Source organism: Triticum dicoccoides, chromosome 7A (genome assembly GCF_002162155.2).
Source record: "Triticum dicoccoides isolate Atlit2015 ecotype Zavitan chromosome 7A, WEW_v2.0, whole genome shotgun sequence".
Taxonomy (NCBI): Eukaryota; Viridiplantae; Streptophyta; class Magnoliopsida; order Poales; family Poaceae; genus Triticum; species Triticum dicoccoides.
The window spans coordinates 279,440,816-279,459,325 of record NC_041392.1 but is presented as its reverse complement, the minus strand read 5'-3'; the positions used below and the strand labels follow the sequence as shown (position 1 = coordinate 279,459,325).

Sequence of the window (18,510 nt, the reverse complement as noted above, 5' to 3'; positions counted from 1 at the left end):
GGAAGTAGCCATGGACGGAGGGCCGGTGGTTAGGGACACAGCGAGCGCTGGTGGTTGCCGCGATGCCGAGGAGCCTGGTCGTGGACGGCGGGGAGAGCAGCAGGGACGGAGCTCCGATGCTACCACGACAAAACGAGCTTCCAAAAGCACCGACTAGCAACAGAGGAAGCCAGAGAAGGAAAGGAGATTCATGATTATTTTGAGCTTGCGGTGGCGGCAACGAGCGAGCATGAACGCCGAAGAAGAAAGGGGGTCGAGATTTGGTAGATGAGGACTAGCGCTTTGTTACTGTAATTAGAGGAGGATTAATTGGTTGGCTGCATTGAGATTCATGTTTGCCAAGTGTACATCAATGAACAAGGTCTCATGATGAAAGTGTACGATCCGGGTCGTATAAGATTAGTTTCCATCATCATCATATTATTGTTGTTGGCGCCGCGCACCGTGATCCATGTCATCCACAGAATATGAACCAGATGCGAGCCAATCCTACAGAGTGTATCATTGTCGTGCACATTAATTCTTCATGGGAATGTTCGTGCTGGATAAACATTATCAGCTGACAAATTAAACGATCTTGATTCATGAACATTGTGTTTGCTCTACAACGAAGTATGTCCCGTTACACGTTGCAAGGCACGGACAAATTCCTAGTAAATTTAAATGAGCCTATGCGGGTTCCTAAAGAAATAATGCAAAATATTGCTGTATGCAAAGATGCTCCTTTAGATCTTGGTATGAAGGCAGTCTTCCTCTTTTTTCGACGTTGCCTCAGCGGCGTAGGAGGACGATGGTGGCCGATGTTTGGGCGTGGCACAAGATTCTGCCGAAGTGAAATTCTAGTTTTACTTCTTGTGAAGTCTTTGTTGCAATATTGCAAGACATCTATGTATGTCTTCTGTAATGATCACATATGTACTCTTTGTAATACGTTTGTCTAATGAAATATATGTGGTTATTTCTAAAAAAACAGTGCACATGCCTTCCCGTGTTCAAAACTAATTTTCGAATGGACCGCACCGCAGGGGCTTACGTGTTAATTTTCTTGCTGTTCGCCGGGTCCTTCCTCCTTTTCTCCTCAAGTTGGCGCCGCAAAAGCCTCTCGCCTCGAAGGATTTCTTCTCCTCTGCCTCGCCGTCCGCCCGCTGTTCCCCACTACCGTCCGCGCGAAGGGAGACAAGGCGGCGACGAAGAGAGCCACCCCTCCTCAGAGGATGGTCGCGCTCGCGCAGCCACCTTCCGCGGTCAAGGGACCCAAAGGAGAGGCCGAGAGGAAACGGAGCGACGCACAGGGAAGAGGAGGAAACGGCGGCGGCGGTGCAGGTGGCGGGGGTGGAGGTAGAGGGAAGAAGCAGAAGAACAAGGAGGTTTTCATCTACGGAAACTACAGGAACTACTACGGCTACCGAGTGAGTTGAACCGCGCTTCTCCCCTCCACTCCGTGGCCTCTCTAACAAACGGTGAATCTTCATTGTGTTTTGCATGCCGGGGAGTTATTTGGTGAAATGATTTGCTGGAGATTGCGATGTTCCTAGGACTGGGATGGTATGCACGGATTATGTTGCTTAGTTGAAAGTAGTGAAGCTTTTGCTTAAGACGCGCCCAAGCTGTTTGATGAAATGTGCTGATAGGTTTCGACATTGATTTGTGTCTCAAGAGCTTGCAGAACTCGAGTTTTGCAACTACTAGGACCCGTGGTTCCCATATTTGTTGCATCGATTGGAAACTGGAGTGAGATGAATATACTGTTTTGTTTTATTGTAGTTTGCAGTAGACCAGCATAGACGTTATCTGTTGGGTATTTTGGTGTTAAAATTGCCTAGTTAGACAATCCAACGTTTGCGGTACTGTGTGTGACATGGCTGTCGAATTTTAGGGGGCACAGTAATCACCACTGCTTTGAGCCTTTGACCCCATATTGGACATGTAGGATAATTTCTGATTAATAAATGCCCCACAGGTGATGTTGTAATGCTATTGGCAGAGAAGGAGTAAGCAAACATGGAGCCTAGTTGCACGTACTTGTTTTGACAGATCTGCTTATGCTAAATTCACCTGTACAAAGGAGGCAGATAGACCGACAGAGGGTCTATTCATTAGATTGGACATTTAATTGGTCTATGTTGCACATGATAGTTCACTCAATACAACAAAAAGGTACTCAATGGCTGGATCAACCAACCTTAGCTGATAACTTCAATCTTTTGATGTTCAACAGATTGATCGTAACGTTGGTGAAGATCCCCGCCTTGAGATATTCAAGGAGGAGTGGTTTGCAGGCAAGGATTGTCTCGATATTGGATGCAACCAAGGTTTGGTCACAATTGGTCTAGGTAATGTTCTGGGGATAATAATTTTGTTCTGTTTTGTTTGGTTAATGATCTTCTGGTCTTATTCACATGACTTTCAACTTCAATGTTATAGCTTCTGTTCTTGAATTACCAGACTACTGTTACCCTGCAGTTACATTGTTTTAGTTTCTCTTATTGATTATGAAAGTCTTATCCAGATTGACATAAGCATTATTTAGCAAATTATTGTAAATATTCTTTGTTTTATTCATATGGTCACGTTAGGATAATTTTAATCGAGTATGTGCCATCTATTTTAGATTGTGTTATGGCTGGGTTTTCGCCATCGCCGGTCTACACCACGGCCCCCGAACAGCCGACTCCGTTCCCGCAGTTCGGTGGGCCATCCGGTTCCGCCGGTCCCTACCCGGAGTACTCCGACCAGGCGCCACCCGCCTCGCTGCTCCGCACCCCTGAGCCATCTCGACACGGCGCTCCGACCCAGACACCGCCGCGGTTCGCCAAGATCGCCTTCGCCACCTATGACGGCACGGAGGACCCCCTCAACTGGCTCAACCAGTGCGACCAGTTCTTTCGCGGGCAGCGCACCCTCGCATCGGAGCGTACCTGGCTCGCCTCGTACCACCTCCGCGGTGCGGCACAGACCTGGTATTACGCCCTCGAGCAGGACGAGGGCACCATGCCCCCTTGGGAGCGCTTCCGCGAGTTCTGCCTCCTTCGCTTTGGGCCTCCGGTTCGCGGGAGCCGCCTGGCGGAGCTCGGCCGCCTTCCCTTCACCTCCACGCTGCAGGACTACGCCGACCGTTTCCAGGCCCTGGCATGCCATGCGTCGGGTGTGACGGTGCAGCAGCGGGCCGACCTCTTTGTCGGTGGACTTCCGGATCACATCCGCGTGGACATGGAGCTTCGGGGACCCCAGGATCTCCAGTCGGCCATGTACTACGCCCGCGCGTTCGAGCGCCGCGCGGTGGCCATCCAGCAGGAATCACCGTCCCTGACCGCTGGGTCGCTACCCGGGCCGGATTCCGCGTAGGGTCGGCCTGCGCAGGCTTCTGCGGCACCCCTCGCCGTGACCGCGGCGCGCCCGTTCCGCCGGCTCACCTCAGCCGAGCTACTCGAGGGTCGCCGCCAAGGGTTGTGCTTCAACTGCGACGAGCCCTACACGCCCGGCCATGCCTGCCCGCGACTCTTCTACCTGGAGGTTGCAGACTACATTCCGGAGGACGCCGTCGCCGCTGACCTGGCCGCCCCAGCTGTCGAGAAGGTGTTTGACGCTGGGTGATCGCCTTGAGGAGTTCCGCAAGCGCTTCCCCACCTTACAGCTCGAGGACGAGCTGTTTGTGCAGGCGGGGAGAAGTGTTATGGCCGGTTTAGCTAGGCCCACCGGGCAATCTTAGCCCACAAGTTATCTTAGGTTAATTCTTATGCAAGTTATCTTAGGTTAATTCTTATGCAAGTTATCTAGGTTATAAATATAGGCTGCAAGACTCTTTTTGGAATTAAGCAATAAGAATATTATTATCCCTATTGCCCGGCTCCAAGAGGAGCCGAAACCCTAGCCACCTCTAACCCTAGCCGCCGCCGCCATCTCCCTCCGACGCGACGGCGCCCAGCCGCCGGCGCGCCCGATCATCGCCCCGCCCCACTCCATCCTTCCCCTACAAACTCCGGAGCAGGTCCGGTAGGACCCCTGGTTCTACTAGATTGTCACTTGTAATATGGTTGAGACCACCCTACATAAACATGTCAGCCACCTTTGTTAACTTATTATTATTATGGTCTGCAATAGCATAGTTTCATTTGACAACCCTTGACCATATAAGAACCGAATGCCAATTAGCTGTAGCTGGACTTCTGCTTCATTATTCTATGCAGTGATTAGTGGCTCTTCTGACGTTCATTTGTTAGAAATCAATACATCACAGGTGACATGTACAAAAAAATTTGGGCAGATGCCACAATTGCAAGAGAGATATATACTGTAGAATGTTTTTTCTCTAAATTAATTTCCTGACAAACACCGTTGCTCATCTCTAATTTTCTTACCTTGTGCAGCGATGAAGTTTGTGTGTCGAAGCATCCTTGGAGTTGACATTGATAAAGGTTTAAACTGTTATTGTAATATTTAATGAAGGAATATTGTATATTTGTAATTCAGATTTCATATTGTTTGTTTTTAGTGCATGAAGTACCTGGTAGCTGGAATCTTTTCAAAAAACAATCTGAAGATCTGATTGATGCTTGTCTCACAGCAGCCTTTATGTACATTTTGTGTTTTTCTGTATATAATGTTGTGTGCTGAGAACATTATTGCTCATTTCTGGACAATATAAAATGCAAATGAAAAAAAAATAGTCCTGTTCGACCGGTTATTGCATATCCCAGCTCAGTGTTGTTAGTAGTTCGTAATTATTCTATTGACACAATGCTTGTGAGGTGTGTTGTGTTTGCGAGTCTAAAGAAGTACTCCCTCCGTTCCAAATTACATCCATACATCTAGATACATCCATACCTGCGACAAGTAATTCGGAACGGAGGGAGTAGGATTTGGTGGGGACATTTTTCTTAAATGGCATAAAATCCTTGGTGATGCCAACGCCTTCATGTGTACAAATTCAATGTTTCTCTATTGATAACTGAACCTATCTTGAAATCATGAAACTCTGTATGAGATTTATAATGTTATTTTTTTAGCAGAATGTGCATTTATGACAGTCAAACTTGCATTTCTGTAATTTTCTGACGTTAGATGCATGGTTCGTAATTAAGTAATAATATTTGACAGATTACCAATAAATATCATCAACCATACTTGAATAGTTCCTTGTAGTTTCGGAATGTTTGTGTGTTCTTGCCTAGCCAAAGGTTGGCTGTGTTATGTTTGTCAAATGAAACTGATTATGATCTTAACCTTGTAGGTTTGATTGAAACTGCTAACTGGAATTTAAGAAGGATATCTCGAACAGGCAAGGTGGCTCCGGAAAGTGCCAAGGTTCATAACTCGTCAGACTCCACAACTCAGAGCTGTCGAGAAGAAGTGGTATCTGAGATGCCAAATGGAGATATTCCTAAACACGAACAACCTGATCTTTTTGAAATTGTTTCTTTTCGGTCTGAAAATTTTGTCCAGAGCACACACAGATATACAGAACAGTATGACACCATCATGTGGTAAGTTGCAAATTTACAAGAGAGACATGTCAGAGTTTTTTTTTTGTATTAGTCACTATCTAAATTGAATGTCATCTTGATTGGTTGTGCTTTTGTTCTCTTGCAGTTTGAGCGTGACAAAATGGATCCACCTGAACTGGGGTGATGATGGCATAATCACTTTGTTTGTGAAGATATGGAGTCTTCTAAGACCGGTATCTATTTCTCTTTTGCTGTCCCTAAATTGGATCTCTGTGGTAAGAGGAAAAACTAACAATACCTTGTCTTCTCTCTGCTGGCTTCTTTTGTTTTGCAGGGAGGGATTTTTATCATGGAGCCTCAACCTTGGACCTCGTATAGGAAAAACAGATTAGTGTCAGAGGTAATTTCTAATTGTCAGACTGATGACTGATGCTACATGATTCGTTTTTGGCTTGAGATGGTGTAGTTTCAACTTTAAAGCTCCGACTCTGTTTGTGAAGGCCTGAAGGGTAGCCATGAGTATGTTGCATTGAACTGTTCTTTTGGTCCCTTGCTTGTTTCAAAGCTGGATGTACTTCTTGGTTTGAATTGCTTCCTGATCTTTCATCATTTACGTTCTTTTTAAGTCTTTCATCATTTACATTGGGGTCTTACTCTCACCTAACCTGCTTTTGTTTCCCCTGATCACACAATCTTATGCATCTTAGAATGATTAGTAAAAAAATCCTGATCCATCGATGAAACAATTATTTCTTCTCAATCTTTCATGGGGGAAGTTAACTCACATCGTCCTGTCCTTTTTTCTGCTGGATTTCAGGTTGCCAAAGAAAACTTCAATGATATCTGTATATATCCTGAGAAATTCCGGGAGATACTTCTGGACAAGGTGCGTGCTATATCGGTAACTAATGCTATGTTCTTTTCCAGTTCCCTGCAGCAGAATTGTTGTAAACCATGCAGTGGTGCTTGCAGGTAGGATTCAGGTCAGCAGAGGTGATTACCAACAGATTGGTTGGTTCTGTCGCTGGTTTTGATCGCCCAATTGAAGTTTACCACAAATGATGGAATGAGATTGACACTTGCCTCTTGCCCAGAGGCTCATGTGATGCTTCGGGTGCGGAAGTTTGGTTCTGCGGGATTTGTTGAGCTTCACCGGTGCTTTCTTTGGTACAAATATGATGATCAAGGTTTCACATGACGCTAGATTAGCAGTTTGTGGAAGTGTTCTTTTCAACAAGCGCCCAAGGAATGATATGGATAGGGAAATTTTGTCGGGGTTTTGCCTTCCCTAGGTAGTTTCCGATAATTTTGTCAGACTTTAGGCAATTAGCCTTTGTGTAGATGAATTTTGTATGCCAGAGAAACCTTCCAGTAATATAAGATTTCTGTTCCTATGAACATCCTAGTTTTGTCGCGGTTTTACAATCACATAAACAGGCATATCTTTGGGTTGATTAGATCAACTTTCAGACACTATAGTTGCTTTGCTCAGCTCTGGAGCAGCCGAGGAGAATCGCTAATGTCTCTGTCCCTTGCAGCTCAAGCTTCACCAGAGCCCACTCCACGAGCAATCTGCAGAAAAAGCCATTGATCACTCACTGTCCGAAGATACAACCACATTCCAAAAGCTCCAAGGATCTTCCAATAATAGAAAAGAAGCCCAAAGCAAGAAGATGCAACCACATTCCAAAAGCTGATCTTCCGAAAATAAAAAAGAAGCCCAAAAGAAGGCACACATAGCAGAGGTGCAACCATCTCCATCCTCTCCCCTGCCCCAAGCCAAGCAAGGAATCCCTTCTCTCTCCCACCGCCGGTCAGGACCAGGTCCTAGCGAGCTGGCTAGTTATTGTACTGTTCGTATTCTTTTTTCAAAAAATATATACTAGTCATCAACTCGTGCAATGCACGTGCTAGTGATTTTTGTCAAATTGGTAAAGCGTTTCAACCCCAACATTGGAGCCCGCGATTATTGAGAGGGTTTCTCCTATGGGTACCGGCTAGCACCCGCCACTGCAATCTGGATAGTTGCCAGTGGCGGGCGCAAAAAACACGACCTCCACTGCTATTAACCTACTAATGACGGGCGTTAGTTTATGCCTGCCACTGTTAACAATTCTCCATATTTGCGGTACAAATGTTATCAGTGGCGAGCACAAACCGGCAATACGTACCCGTCATAGTTATTTTGGGTCTTGCAATAAATCTATCCAAAAATAGCAGTGGCAGAATTTTATTTGGACCCGACACTAGAACACAAATGACAGTGATAGGCTCTGTCTTGTGCCCGCCGCTACGTTTAAGAGAGAGCCGCCACTGGCTAAAAGCCCACAGATCCCATCCAAACCGTATCTAGTATCTAACCCTAACCGTTTCTCAAAAAAATAGTATCTAACCTAACCCCTCCCGTGCCTCTCCCTTCCCCAACTTCCATCATCCCCTCCAGCCTTCGCCCCCAGATCCCCTTGTCACACCATGGAGCCTCTCCCTACCTCTTTCGATCTACCACGACGGCGCCCCCTCTCTCTTCCCCACCGCGCCACTCCTTCCCTCCTTCGATCTACTCTGATTGTAGCGCTGGACAGGGGGGGACACTGCACGCGGGGCAGTGGCGCCCGAGGCGATGAGTGAAAGTGCTAGTTATCGACTAGAGGGGGGGGGGGTGAATAGGCGATTTTCATGGAAGTCTTCAATACACGGGGTTTTTGAAGACAAACAGTAGAAATGAACCTATTAACATGCAGCGGAAGGTAGACTACACTAGACAAGTCATAGTCAAGTAAGCAATGAAGTGAAAGTACGAAGACTATCAGCAGCTAGGTAGTATGGATCAAGATGGAAGATAGTATGAAACCAGTCAACAATAGTCTTCACTCAGTGAAGTCAATCAGATCATGCAAGCATACAATGACTTCATGAAGACAAACTGTAAGTAAAGAGAGAGGTACGGATAGAACCAGTTGCTTGGTGAGGACATGTATTTGTTGGACCAGTTCCAGTTGCTGTGACAACTGTATGTCTGGTTAGGGAGGCTGAGATTCAACTCAGAATACCGCGTCTTCACCTTATTCCCCTTGAGCTAAGGACACACAGTCCTCGCCCAATCACTCTGGTAAGTCTTCAAGGTAGACTTCCAAACCTTCACAGACTTTATTCACCGGCGATCCACAATGACTCTTGGATGCTCAGAACGCGACGCCTAACCGGCTGGGGGATTCACAGTCCTCAAGTGTAATAAGTCTTCAGACCACGCAGACAGAAAGACTTCAGTGATGCCTAACACTCTTTGGCTCTCGGTGTTTAGGGCTTTGTCCTCGCAAGGATTTCTCTCTCAAAGGCTTCGGAGGTGGGTTGCTCTCAAACGACAAAAGTCGTGCACTAACTCTTAGCAGCCACCAATTTATGGTGTAGGGGGTGGGCTATTTATAGCCACGAGGCAACCCGACCTGATTTGTCTGAAATGACCCTGGGTCACTAAGGAACTGACACGTGTCCAATGGTCAGATTCCAAACACACGCGACAGCTTGACTTGGGCTACAAGTAAAGCTGACTCATCTAGCTCTGGATAAGATTTTCTCTCATTGTCTTCGCTCGAAGACATAGGATTTGGTTGAGCATCACTTCAGTCACTCTGACTTTGTTCACTTGGACCCCACTTAACAGTACGATGGTTCCTATGACTCAACAAAGAAGAAAAGGAAACTACGAAACAACTATGTCTTCGCAGTCCATAGTATTCATACGATATCTTCTCATGTCATAGTCTTCAACGTGAAACTCTTCACAGACCACCATTGTCTTCAATGTCTTCACACATTTTTAGGGGTCATCTCTGGTAGGTAAACCGAATCAATGAGGGACTACTACCTGTGTTGTCCTGCAATTCTCACGAACACATTAGTCCCTCAACCAAGTTTGTCGTCAACACTCCAAAACCAACTAGGGGTGGCACTAGATGCACTTACAATCTCCCCCCTTTTTGGTGATTGATGACAAACTGGTTGAAATTTTCAACGGGGATAAAAGTATGTGAGATTGTAAGGATAAGGTATTATCTTCATAAGTAGCAGAAGGCCCCCCTGAAGATGTGCATATAAATAGTTTGCGTTTGAATGCAAATGCACATGACAGGTTTTACTTGTGGAGATCCTCTTTAACTTATGAAGATAATTCATCATGCATGAACGAATATAATGAAGATAATGACATGCACAATGAAAAATGGACGTATGTGGAATGACTTCATGCGGAATTTATCATCGCACATGCGGAATTTATCGTCGCATCACATAGTTAACAGAAAAAGGTAGCAGACGACCATCAAGTTTAAGTGTTACAACTCAAAGAACCAAAGTATCAAAAGTGAGAGTTGTAAACACTTGGCAAAAAGTATAGCAACCACCCAATAATGACCCACTTGAAGACTATCAACTCAAATGCTTCTCCCCCTTTGTCAGTAAGGACCAAAAATGTTTGAAGACATAGAGCTCTACTCGTTCCCATGAGCAGGAGAAGTTGCAGGGTCGATGTTGTAGTCCGGTGGTGTAGAAGGACTTGGTGCAGTGTCGATTTGAGGCGAAGTTGTAGTTGGTGAAGTAGCATCATCTTCGTCATCGACGACTCTGGCATCGATAGTTGCCGCTGAGGAGGAGTACTCAGAATCTTCGAGTGAGGGAGTCCGACACAAGAGAGCGTTCCTGGGAGGAGTGGAATCAAATTTGAATCACTCTGTGAAGCCATCCTGTTGAAGATCATCTTCAGAGCTTAGCAATGTCAGACTCTTCCACGACCGCCGACAGGTTTCATGTGTGACAAAGGCATTTTTGGTGGTAAGATTGCGAATTCGATTAACATACACCAAGAGACTCTGCATCTGACGCTTGAGCCAGTCATGATGCTTGTCCTGTTTCTGATGCAATGCCACAAGAAGCTCTCGGTCATTGAGATCGCGAGAGCGCTTCTGAGGCCTTTGAGCCATGGTGCTTTCAGTGGCTTCAGTGTTTGCATGACGAGGTGCCCGAGTGTTACCAGCCAAGGGATAAACACGAGTGCCAGCAAGAACTCCTTTAATGGGTTGAGTGAAGCTTTGCTGATCTGCATTGTGAAGATATATAGGCTCCTTGGCAGGTTCAGGATAGATGGCTTCTACAGACATATCAACCTCTGGCAAGAAAATAAGGTGGTTGCGCGCAGAGGGCTGATAATTGATAGTAGAGTGAAGCTTAATGAGGCGCATTACCCATGGAGTATAAAATTTCAGACCAAACAAATCAGAGCCAGATGCAGCAAGTTGCCTGATGAAGAAATCCTGAGCATTGAAGCTGATGCCATTTGAGAGATAGAAAACCAATGTCTTCATGGCTCCTTCAAGCTTCGCTGCAGGAGAATGTCCTTTGACAGGCCAGAGAGTTCGCGTTGCGATATGATAGATGGTGCGGGGCAGATACTCTAGGTCGTCAACAAAGAACTCCTTTGGATATTCAGCATCTTGTGGCAGTGGCTTCATCATACTCAGCATTTGGCTCATGTTCGGCTCAGGCTTCTGGAATATGCTCTCCAAAGCATTCATGTGTAGCTGACAACCGGGTTCATAGTATTCACCTGGAGTGGGTAGGGCAGTAAGCTCAATTATACCTTGGGCTTTGGCTTCATGGTGTACATCGCCTGTCACCCACTCAAGGACCCAAGTCTTCGGATCCCTGTTGTAGCCATGAATGTGAAGAGTGGCATAGAATTGTACCAGAAGCTCCTCATTCCAATTTTCTTTGTCGATCACAAACTGCAGAAGGCCATCATCTTTGAAGCAGTCTAGGGCTTCTTCCAAGCAGGGCAGGCCAGAGATGGCTTCGCAGACTAGACGCATATGAGGAAAAATGCGCCCTTGATTGTATAAGACACAAGAATAATAACTGCGTTGTTGATAGCTCCAGAACTGATCTGATGAAATCCTTGGCTGCGAATATGGGTTCTTGGCACTATCAAAGAAGGTGTTGTGTGCTTTGAAGCCATTCACATTGAATGATCCTGGCGAAGTCGCAATACCTGGAAACCTTGGCAGCATGGGCTTTGGCTTCTAGACCTGAGGCCTGTGCTCCATATGATAGGAAAACTGTGGTCTAGGAGCAGGCGGAGGAACCATAATGGGCCAGCGGACGGTGACAAGTTGACCACAATCGTATGCTTGCTCAATGGTGTGAGGTCTTGGAGGTGGTACAGGAGCAGAGGCATTGACTTTGAGCTGCAGATTTTCTTCAGGTGCAGCATTGGCTTCAGGCACCGTATTCACTTCAGGCTCCACATTAGCTTCAGCCATGACAATGTCATTGGCTTCAGTAGTGTTGTGGGTGGACGCCTCAGTATTGTCAATCTCCACTTGAGCAGCTAGAGGGACTGGCACTGACTCGTTCTCCTCGAGAACAACTTCTGGGTTGATAGGGGGTGTGGCAACACGCTCTTCTTCTTGATGGGGTTCTTCTTGGTCATCGGCTGATGCAGCCGGAATGTCTTCAATAGCTTTGGCTTCAGACTTAGAGACATTCACAATTGGAGTTGCGTCAGGAAACACTTGTCGTGCCACTGGGTTGTTTTGCACTGCTCCTTCTTGAACGCTCGGCATGGAGACCTATGGCCTAGGGCCTTTGCGAAGCCTGCGCAATGCGGGTGACGCCTTTGGAGATGGGGTGGTCTGCACCATGTAATTGTCATCATCAAGTACCGGAGTGGTAACTTGAGGAGGGGGAGTACTGGGTGTGTCTTGGCTTGGTGTGTCTTGGGGGTGATCAGCCCACGATGCATCCTGAGCAATTGGCGTCAATGGACGACCAATGCTGATAAGTTCGCTGTTCATGAGAACAGGCGATGATACTGGTTGGTGCTCGATCTGAGTAAGGACTTCATCATCATCTACATTGTCGTGATGACCAATGTCTTCAGTTGTGATGTGATCAACAGTTGGAATGTCTTCAGCTTCAGGAGCCTCTGTGGAAGCAGGTTCATGAAGTACTAGCTGACGTTCTTGGTTGTTGGATGCAAGACGAACAACTGAGATAGGTTCGACAAGGAGGGGCTTTGTGGGAGCAGCCTGATCTTTTTTCGAAGACTTTGTCTTCCGCTTCTTGGGCTGTGGGGTATCATCAGTGGCATTTTTGTTCTTGTGCTTTCTAACTTAGGCCTCAGCTTCCCTTGTCTTCTTCAGTTCTGAAGCAGCTGTGGGGACCTTAGGCTTCGAGCCTGTCATGCTGGCAGGGAAGACAATGCTAGGTGCTTCCTGCCTTACTTCTTCAGTGCGTCCCGCAATAGACTTCTTCTTCTTCTTGGCAGCCATTCTCGGATCGATGCCAGGGCGCCCCAGTGCCTTGTGCTTCTCAGCCTCATTGTGCGCTTGCACACTCTTCTCAGCAAAGTATTTCATTCTCTGGAACCTTTAGCTTCCTCACGTTTCTGGTGAAACTGCTCCTTGAGCTCATGCATCATCTGCTTGAAGCTTTGAACATCCGCCACGCTGAGATTGGCCATGTTCCTCTTGAACCGAGCTTTCTCATGATCAATCTTATTCTTCAGTTCAACTATCTTTTGAGCCAGAGCCAGCTCAGTAGCAATGGCTGTGGAAAGAAACACTGATGCCAATTGGAAGCTCAAGGTCATCGATGTTGATGCTGGGATTTTCAAACCATTCATCAATGAAGTTGTTCAAGATATCCACATCAAACATGGCCAGATCATTGAAGATCTCCGCCTCCTCCTTGCTCTTTATGAGCATCTCAAGAGCATCATCACCAAGATCGTCGTTGCTAGATAGATCAATGGTGGCTTCTTCATTCCGCAAGATATCAGCTGGGGTCAGTTCTTGCCCAGAACGCTGGATGAGCTTCATATGCTTTGAAGACTTCTCGGTCTTCTTGGAGATGCGAGAAAGATCTTCAGACTGCACACTTGATTCAGGTGGAGCAGTGGCCAGTGGCTTCGCATGCAAAGCTTTAGGTGCAGCGGAAGGCCTTGAAGCCTTCGACTTCTTTTGCTTCTGTGGCCTTGGTGGAGCTGGCGCTTCATCAGTGTCAACGTCATTCTCAAAGTGTTCCACGACTGCCCCCTGAACAACAATGTGAGTGAGGAGACCATCGAGGTTGTAGAAAGGCCCGATGATATTGGGTTCAGCATCACGAGTGCCATCAGCTCGAGGAGAAGATGGACCAGGGTTGAAGTCGAGTCCAAGGTCATTCTTGTTCTTCTTGGCAGACTCTTTGGAAAATTGGACGTTGCGCTTGAAGAGATTGTCTTCACGACACCATAGCAGACTAGATGGGTTGGCATTTTCAGGCTGTGGTCCTCGGACCATGCAAGGATAGAAACCTTGAACTATGGCTTCAGACTTGGACTTAGGCTGAAGACCTTTGTATACAATATCTCCCCAGGGCCCCTTGATGGCATTCTTTTCAGCATATTCGGCAGTGACAAATTTGTACTTGAACCATTCCTCTGCCCAATATCTTCGAATCCATTGGATTCAGTTCTTGCGTTCCCCATAGGTCTCTTCAGGATCTGACTTGTATAGTTCAAAGAGATCTGGTGGAGGTCCTTGGCTGTGTCCCTACGGTGCTGTCTGCCGCCCTTTCTTGTTGACTTTTCTGTCGCCATGAAGTTCAGACTGAATGGCTTCAGAACTTGCAAATGATTCCATCTGCTGTTCAGACATGAACTGGCTTCGGGAGAATTGATGTGACGCTGTAAGAACTCTGCAAATAAATGCGTACTATGAGAACCAAGGGATTCTCCCATGGACATGTACTTGTGACAGCATTAGAGATGCGAGGGAAGGGGAAGAGGTCATATGCATTCTCAGAAGATTTTGAAGATAAATCAGTTTGAAGACATTGACCTCATGACGCGAAGACATTCACTTATTTGTTGAGAGTTGGTTCTAGATTTGTACGAATCCAAGAATAGGTACAAGTGAGGAATATAACTAGTAGTGAAGCATAAGTGAATATTCCAGGCATGAGATGAGATGCAGAATGGGATAGATCCAATTTTGTAGTTTTATAAACCACTTTTGATGAAGAAGAATGGATCTATCAGGTCAAAAGACAGTAAAAGGTAAGTTTTAATTTCCACACGAAGAACTGCTAGACGGAGTGGAGTTGGAGGCCTAGCAGTTCAATCTTCCGTGCCCTAACTTGGCGACGGAAGACACCTACGACAGCGGCAGAGGAGACGAGGTCTGCGACCGGCGTGAGGACGGTGTCGGTGAGGTCGCGGCAGCTAAGCGCTTCGTCGCCGGCGTCGTCGAGAGCTAGCGGTGGCGCTAGGGTTTGTGCGAGAGGGAGAGGTGGAAGAAGGGATAATGACCGCGGTGAGGTGTATATTTATAGAGACAGGGACGACACAACAATATTACGCAGGTGCCCCTGGTGGTTCACATCTGAGGGACACGTGGCATGCATGCAACACATTGGAAGTTGTTCCATGTTCCCACGCACGCCTGGATTGTCGGGTGGTCGCTCCCGCTTCTCCGGTTTTCAGGCAAAAGAGATATAGCATTAAAACAGATTCAATTTTTGTCTCTGTGTCTTCTGCTGATAAGGACTCAGAGAAGACAATCGACAATTTCAATAGAATGCATATGATTTGGATAGATAGAATCTGAGGTAGAAGTATAGAGGGGTTAGGGTCCGATCACATTCACTTAGATCAAAAGATTCAAACATGAAGACATAGCTATAAGTGAATGATGTAGAGGATAGAACACCAATGTATATACCAATATGATACCAAGTCAACATTGTGAAGATAAACATTAAGTTGAATACAAACCAAATGCGAAGACTATGCAAATGTGACGCCAATAAAAACACTTCAAATAAGAGTTTGGTGGTGGCGTTACCCACCGTATAGGAAGTATTAGACCCAGACACGACGCACAATTATCGTGGCGCTCCGAAGTCAATTTCCGCATTAATGTATTCACACTTAGAGTGTGTATCTTCATTATTTGAAGATATATGTTACTTTGTGTGTTGCACATCTAAGTCATCACATGCATAAGCGTTAGGATGTGTGTCCAATTACAGGACATTCGAGGATTCTAAGATATTTAACTCACACCGTAACTTGCAAAACCTTTTCTCATCCAAGGGCTCTGTGAAGATATCTGCCAATTGCTCTTCAGTGTTGACGTGAATGATATCAATATCTTCCTTCATGACATGATCTCTGAGAAAGTGATGACAGATCTGAATGTGCTTTGTCTTTGAATGCTGAACTGGGTTGTTGGCAATCTTGATGGCGCTTTCATTGTCGCAGTAGAGTGGCACATGCTTCAGATGGATGCCATAGTCCTTGAGAGTTTGCTTCATCCACAGAAGCTGAGCGCAGCAAGATCCAGCAGCAATGTATTCAGATTCAGCAGTGGAGAGAGAGAAACAATTCTGCTTCTTTGAAGACCAACAGACAAGAGATCGTCCAAGAAAATGACATGTGCCTGATGTAGACTTGCGATCAACCTTGTCTCCAGCATAATCAACATCTGAGAATCCAACTAGATCAAATTCTGAGCCCTTTGGATACGATAATCCTAGTGTTGGGGTGTAGGCCAAATATCAAAGAATTCACTTCACAGCTAAGTGATGCGATTCTTTGGTGCCGCTTGGAATCAGGCACACATACAAATGCTAAGCATGATATCTGGCCTAGATGCACACAAATAGAGTAAAGAACCAATCATGGAGTGGTATACCTTTTGATCGAACTCTTTACCATTGTCGTCGAGGCCCAGATGACTTTTGGTTGGCATTGGCGTCGTGTATCCCTTGCAGTCTTGCATTCCAAACTTCTTCAGGCAGTCTTTGAGGTATTTCTCTTGAGATATGAAGATGCCATTCCTTTGTTGATGGATTTGAAGACCAAGGAAGAACTTCAACTCACCCATCATGGACATCTGATATTGCTCTTGCATCATGTGTCCAAACTCATCACTGTATCTCTTGTCAGTGCAGCCGAAGATAATGTCATCCACATAGATTTGGCACACAAATAGTTCACCATCGTATGTCTTCGTGAAGAGAGTGGGATCCAGGGAACCAGGTTTGAAGCCTTTGCTCTTCAGGAAGTCTTTGAGTGTGTCATACCAAGCATGAGGGGCTTGTTTGAGGCCATATAGTGCCTTGTTGAGCTTGTAAACCATATCAGGATGTTTTGGATCTTCAAAGCCAGGTGGTTGCGCAACATACACTTCTTCAATCTTGCCATTGAGAAAATCACTCTTCACATCCATTTGATACAGGAGGATGTTGTGATGGTTGGCATAGGCTAGTAGAATGCGAATGGCTTCAAGCCTAGCCACCAGAGCGAATGTTTCATCGAAGTCAATTCCTTCAACTTGAGTATATCCTTGAGCAACGAGACGAGCCTTGTTTCTTACAACTTGACCATGCTCATCTTGTTTGTTGCGATAGATCCATTTTGTGCCAATGATATTGTGCTTGCGAGGATCAGGACGCTTGACCAGTTCCCATACATTGTTTAACTCGAACTGTTGAAGCTCTTCTTGCATAGCTTGAATCCATTCAGGTTCCATGAAGGCTTCAACAACTTTCTTGGGTTTAGAGATGGACACAAATGCAAAGTGCCCACAGAAATTTGCAAGTTGTGTAGATCTTGAACGAGTAAGGGGACCGGGTGCATTGATGCTATCAATTATCTTCTCCATCTGTACTTCATTTGCAACACGAGGATGAACTGGACGAAGATTTTGCTCTTGCTGATTTTACCCTAGTCTTCATCTTCAACATTGGCTTCAGGATGAGCAGAGTCTTCAGGTAGATTTGGTGCAGAGATGATAAGTTCCTCTTCAGCCCGTGCCTCTGAAGGTATGATTTCTCCAGTACCCATAAGCTTGATTGATTCACTAGGAAGGACTTCATCTAGCACATTTGGCAGGTGCTCTCTTTGCGAGCTGTTAGTTTCATCGAACTGCACATCCACAATTTCAACCACTTTATAGTGAAATAGGTTGAATACTCTATAGGAGTGCGAATCCTTTTCGTAGCCAAGCATAAAACCTTCATGTGCTTTCGGTGCAAACTTTGACGTGTGATGTGGATCCTTGATTCAGCACCTGTCACCAAATACTCTGAAGTAGCTTACGTTTGGCTTCTTACCAGTCAATAGTTCATATGATGTCTTCTTTAGAATCTTGTGAAGATAAACACGGTTGATGATGTGGCATGCAATGTCAATAGCTTCAGGCCAGAATTTTCTTGGAGTCTTGTACTCATCAAGCATCGTCCGAGCCATCTCAATGAGCCTTCTATTCTTGCGCTCGACGATGCCATTCTGCTGAGGTGTGTATGGAGCTGAGAATTCAGGAGTGATGCCCAATGTATCAAGATAAGTGTCGAGGCCGGTGTTCTTGAACTCTGTGCCATTGTCACTTCTTAGAGTAATCATCAACAATAACGAAGCCATGGAGACAAGAAGTGGTAGTAAGGGTGGAGTAACGAGTAGGGCCGAATAGGTCCATGTGAAGCAGCTCGAAGGGACGTGATGTTGTCATGATTGTCTTTGAGGGATGGTTGGCCCTAGTCATCTTCCCGGCTTCGCAGGCACCATACATATGATCATTTTTTAACTTGACGCCCTCGATGCCTATGACATGCTTCTTCTTCGCGAGAGTGTACAAGTTTCTCATGCCAGCATGCCCTAGCCTCTGATGCCAGAGCCAGCACTCTAAAGCTTTTGCTAGAAGACATACTGCCAACTGTGGTCCTGCTGAGAAATCTACCATGTACAGATCACCTTTTCGGTACCCCTCAAAGACTAGAGACTTGTCAGATTCCATCAGAACAAGGCAATGATATTTTCCAAATATCACAATCATGTTCAAGTCACAAAGCATTGAGATAGACATTAAGTTGAAACCAAGGGATTCAACAAGCATCACTTTATCCATGTGCTGATCCTTTGAGATTGCAACTCTACCTAGACCCACTACCTTGCTTTTACCAGTGTCAGCAAATGTGATATGAGTCTTGTCAGATGGACGTAGGGTTGAGTCCATGAAAAGACTTCGAT

At 45.9% G+C, this 18,510-nt stretch overlaps 1 protein-coding gene across 2 annotated transcripts; it reads left to right on the top strand.

Annotated features, from left to right (window-relative positions):
- The first annotated feature begins 1,066 nt into the window (after positions 1 to 1,066).
- LOC119334311 (probable RNA methyltransferase At5g51130) lies at positions 1,067 to 7,250 on the top strand. 2 transcript variants are annotated; one of them, XR_005161266.1, is made up of 9 exons: positions 1,067 to 1,409; positions 2,219 to 2,333; positions 4,368 to 4,415; positions 5,231 to 5,483; positions 5,590 to 5,677; positions 5,779 to 5,844; positions 6,262 to 6,330; positions 6,417 to 6,736; positions 6,983 to 7,250. XR_005161266.1 is itself a non-coding variant. In XM_037606902.1 (8 exons), exons 1-8 carry the CDS (start codon positions 1,215 to 1,217, stop codon positions 6,504 to 6,506), a joined length of 924 nt encoding a protein of 307 aa, XP_037462799.1. In that variant the 5' UTR covers positions 1,067 to 1,214; the 3' UTR covers positions 6,507 to 6,836. The 2 variants fall into 2 exon arrangements, 1 of the variants encoding a protein (XP_037462799.1); XM_037606902.1 differs by lacking the exon at positions 6,983 to 7,250 and having other exon boundaries at positions 6,417 to 6,836.
- Positions 7,251 to 18,510: the final 11,260 nt, after the last annotated feature.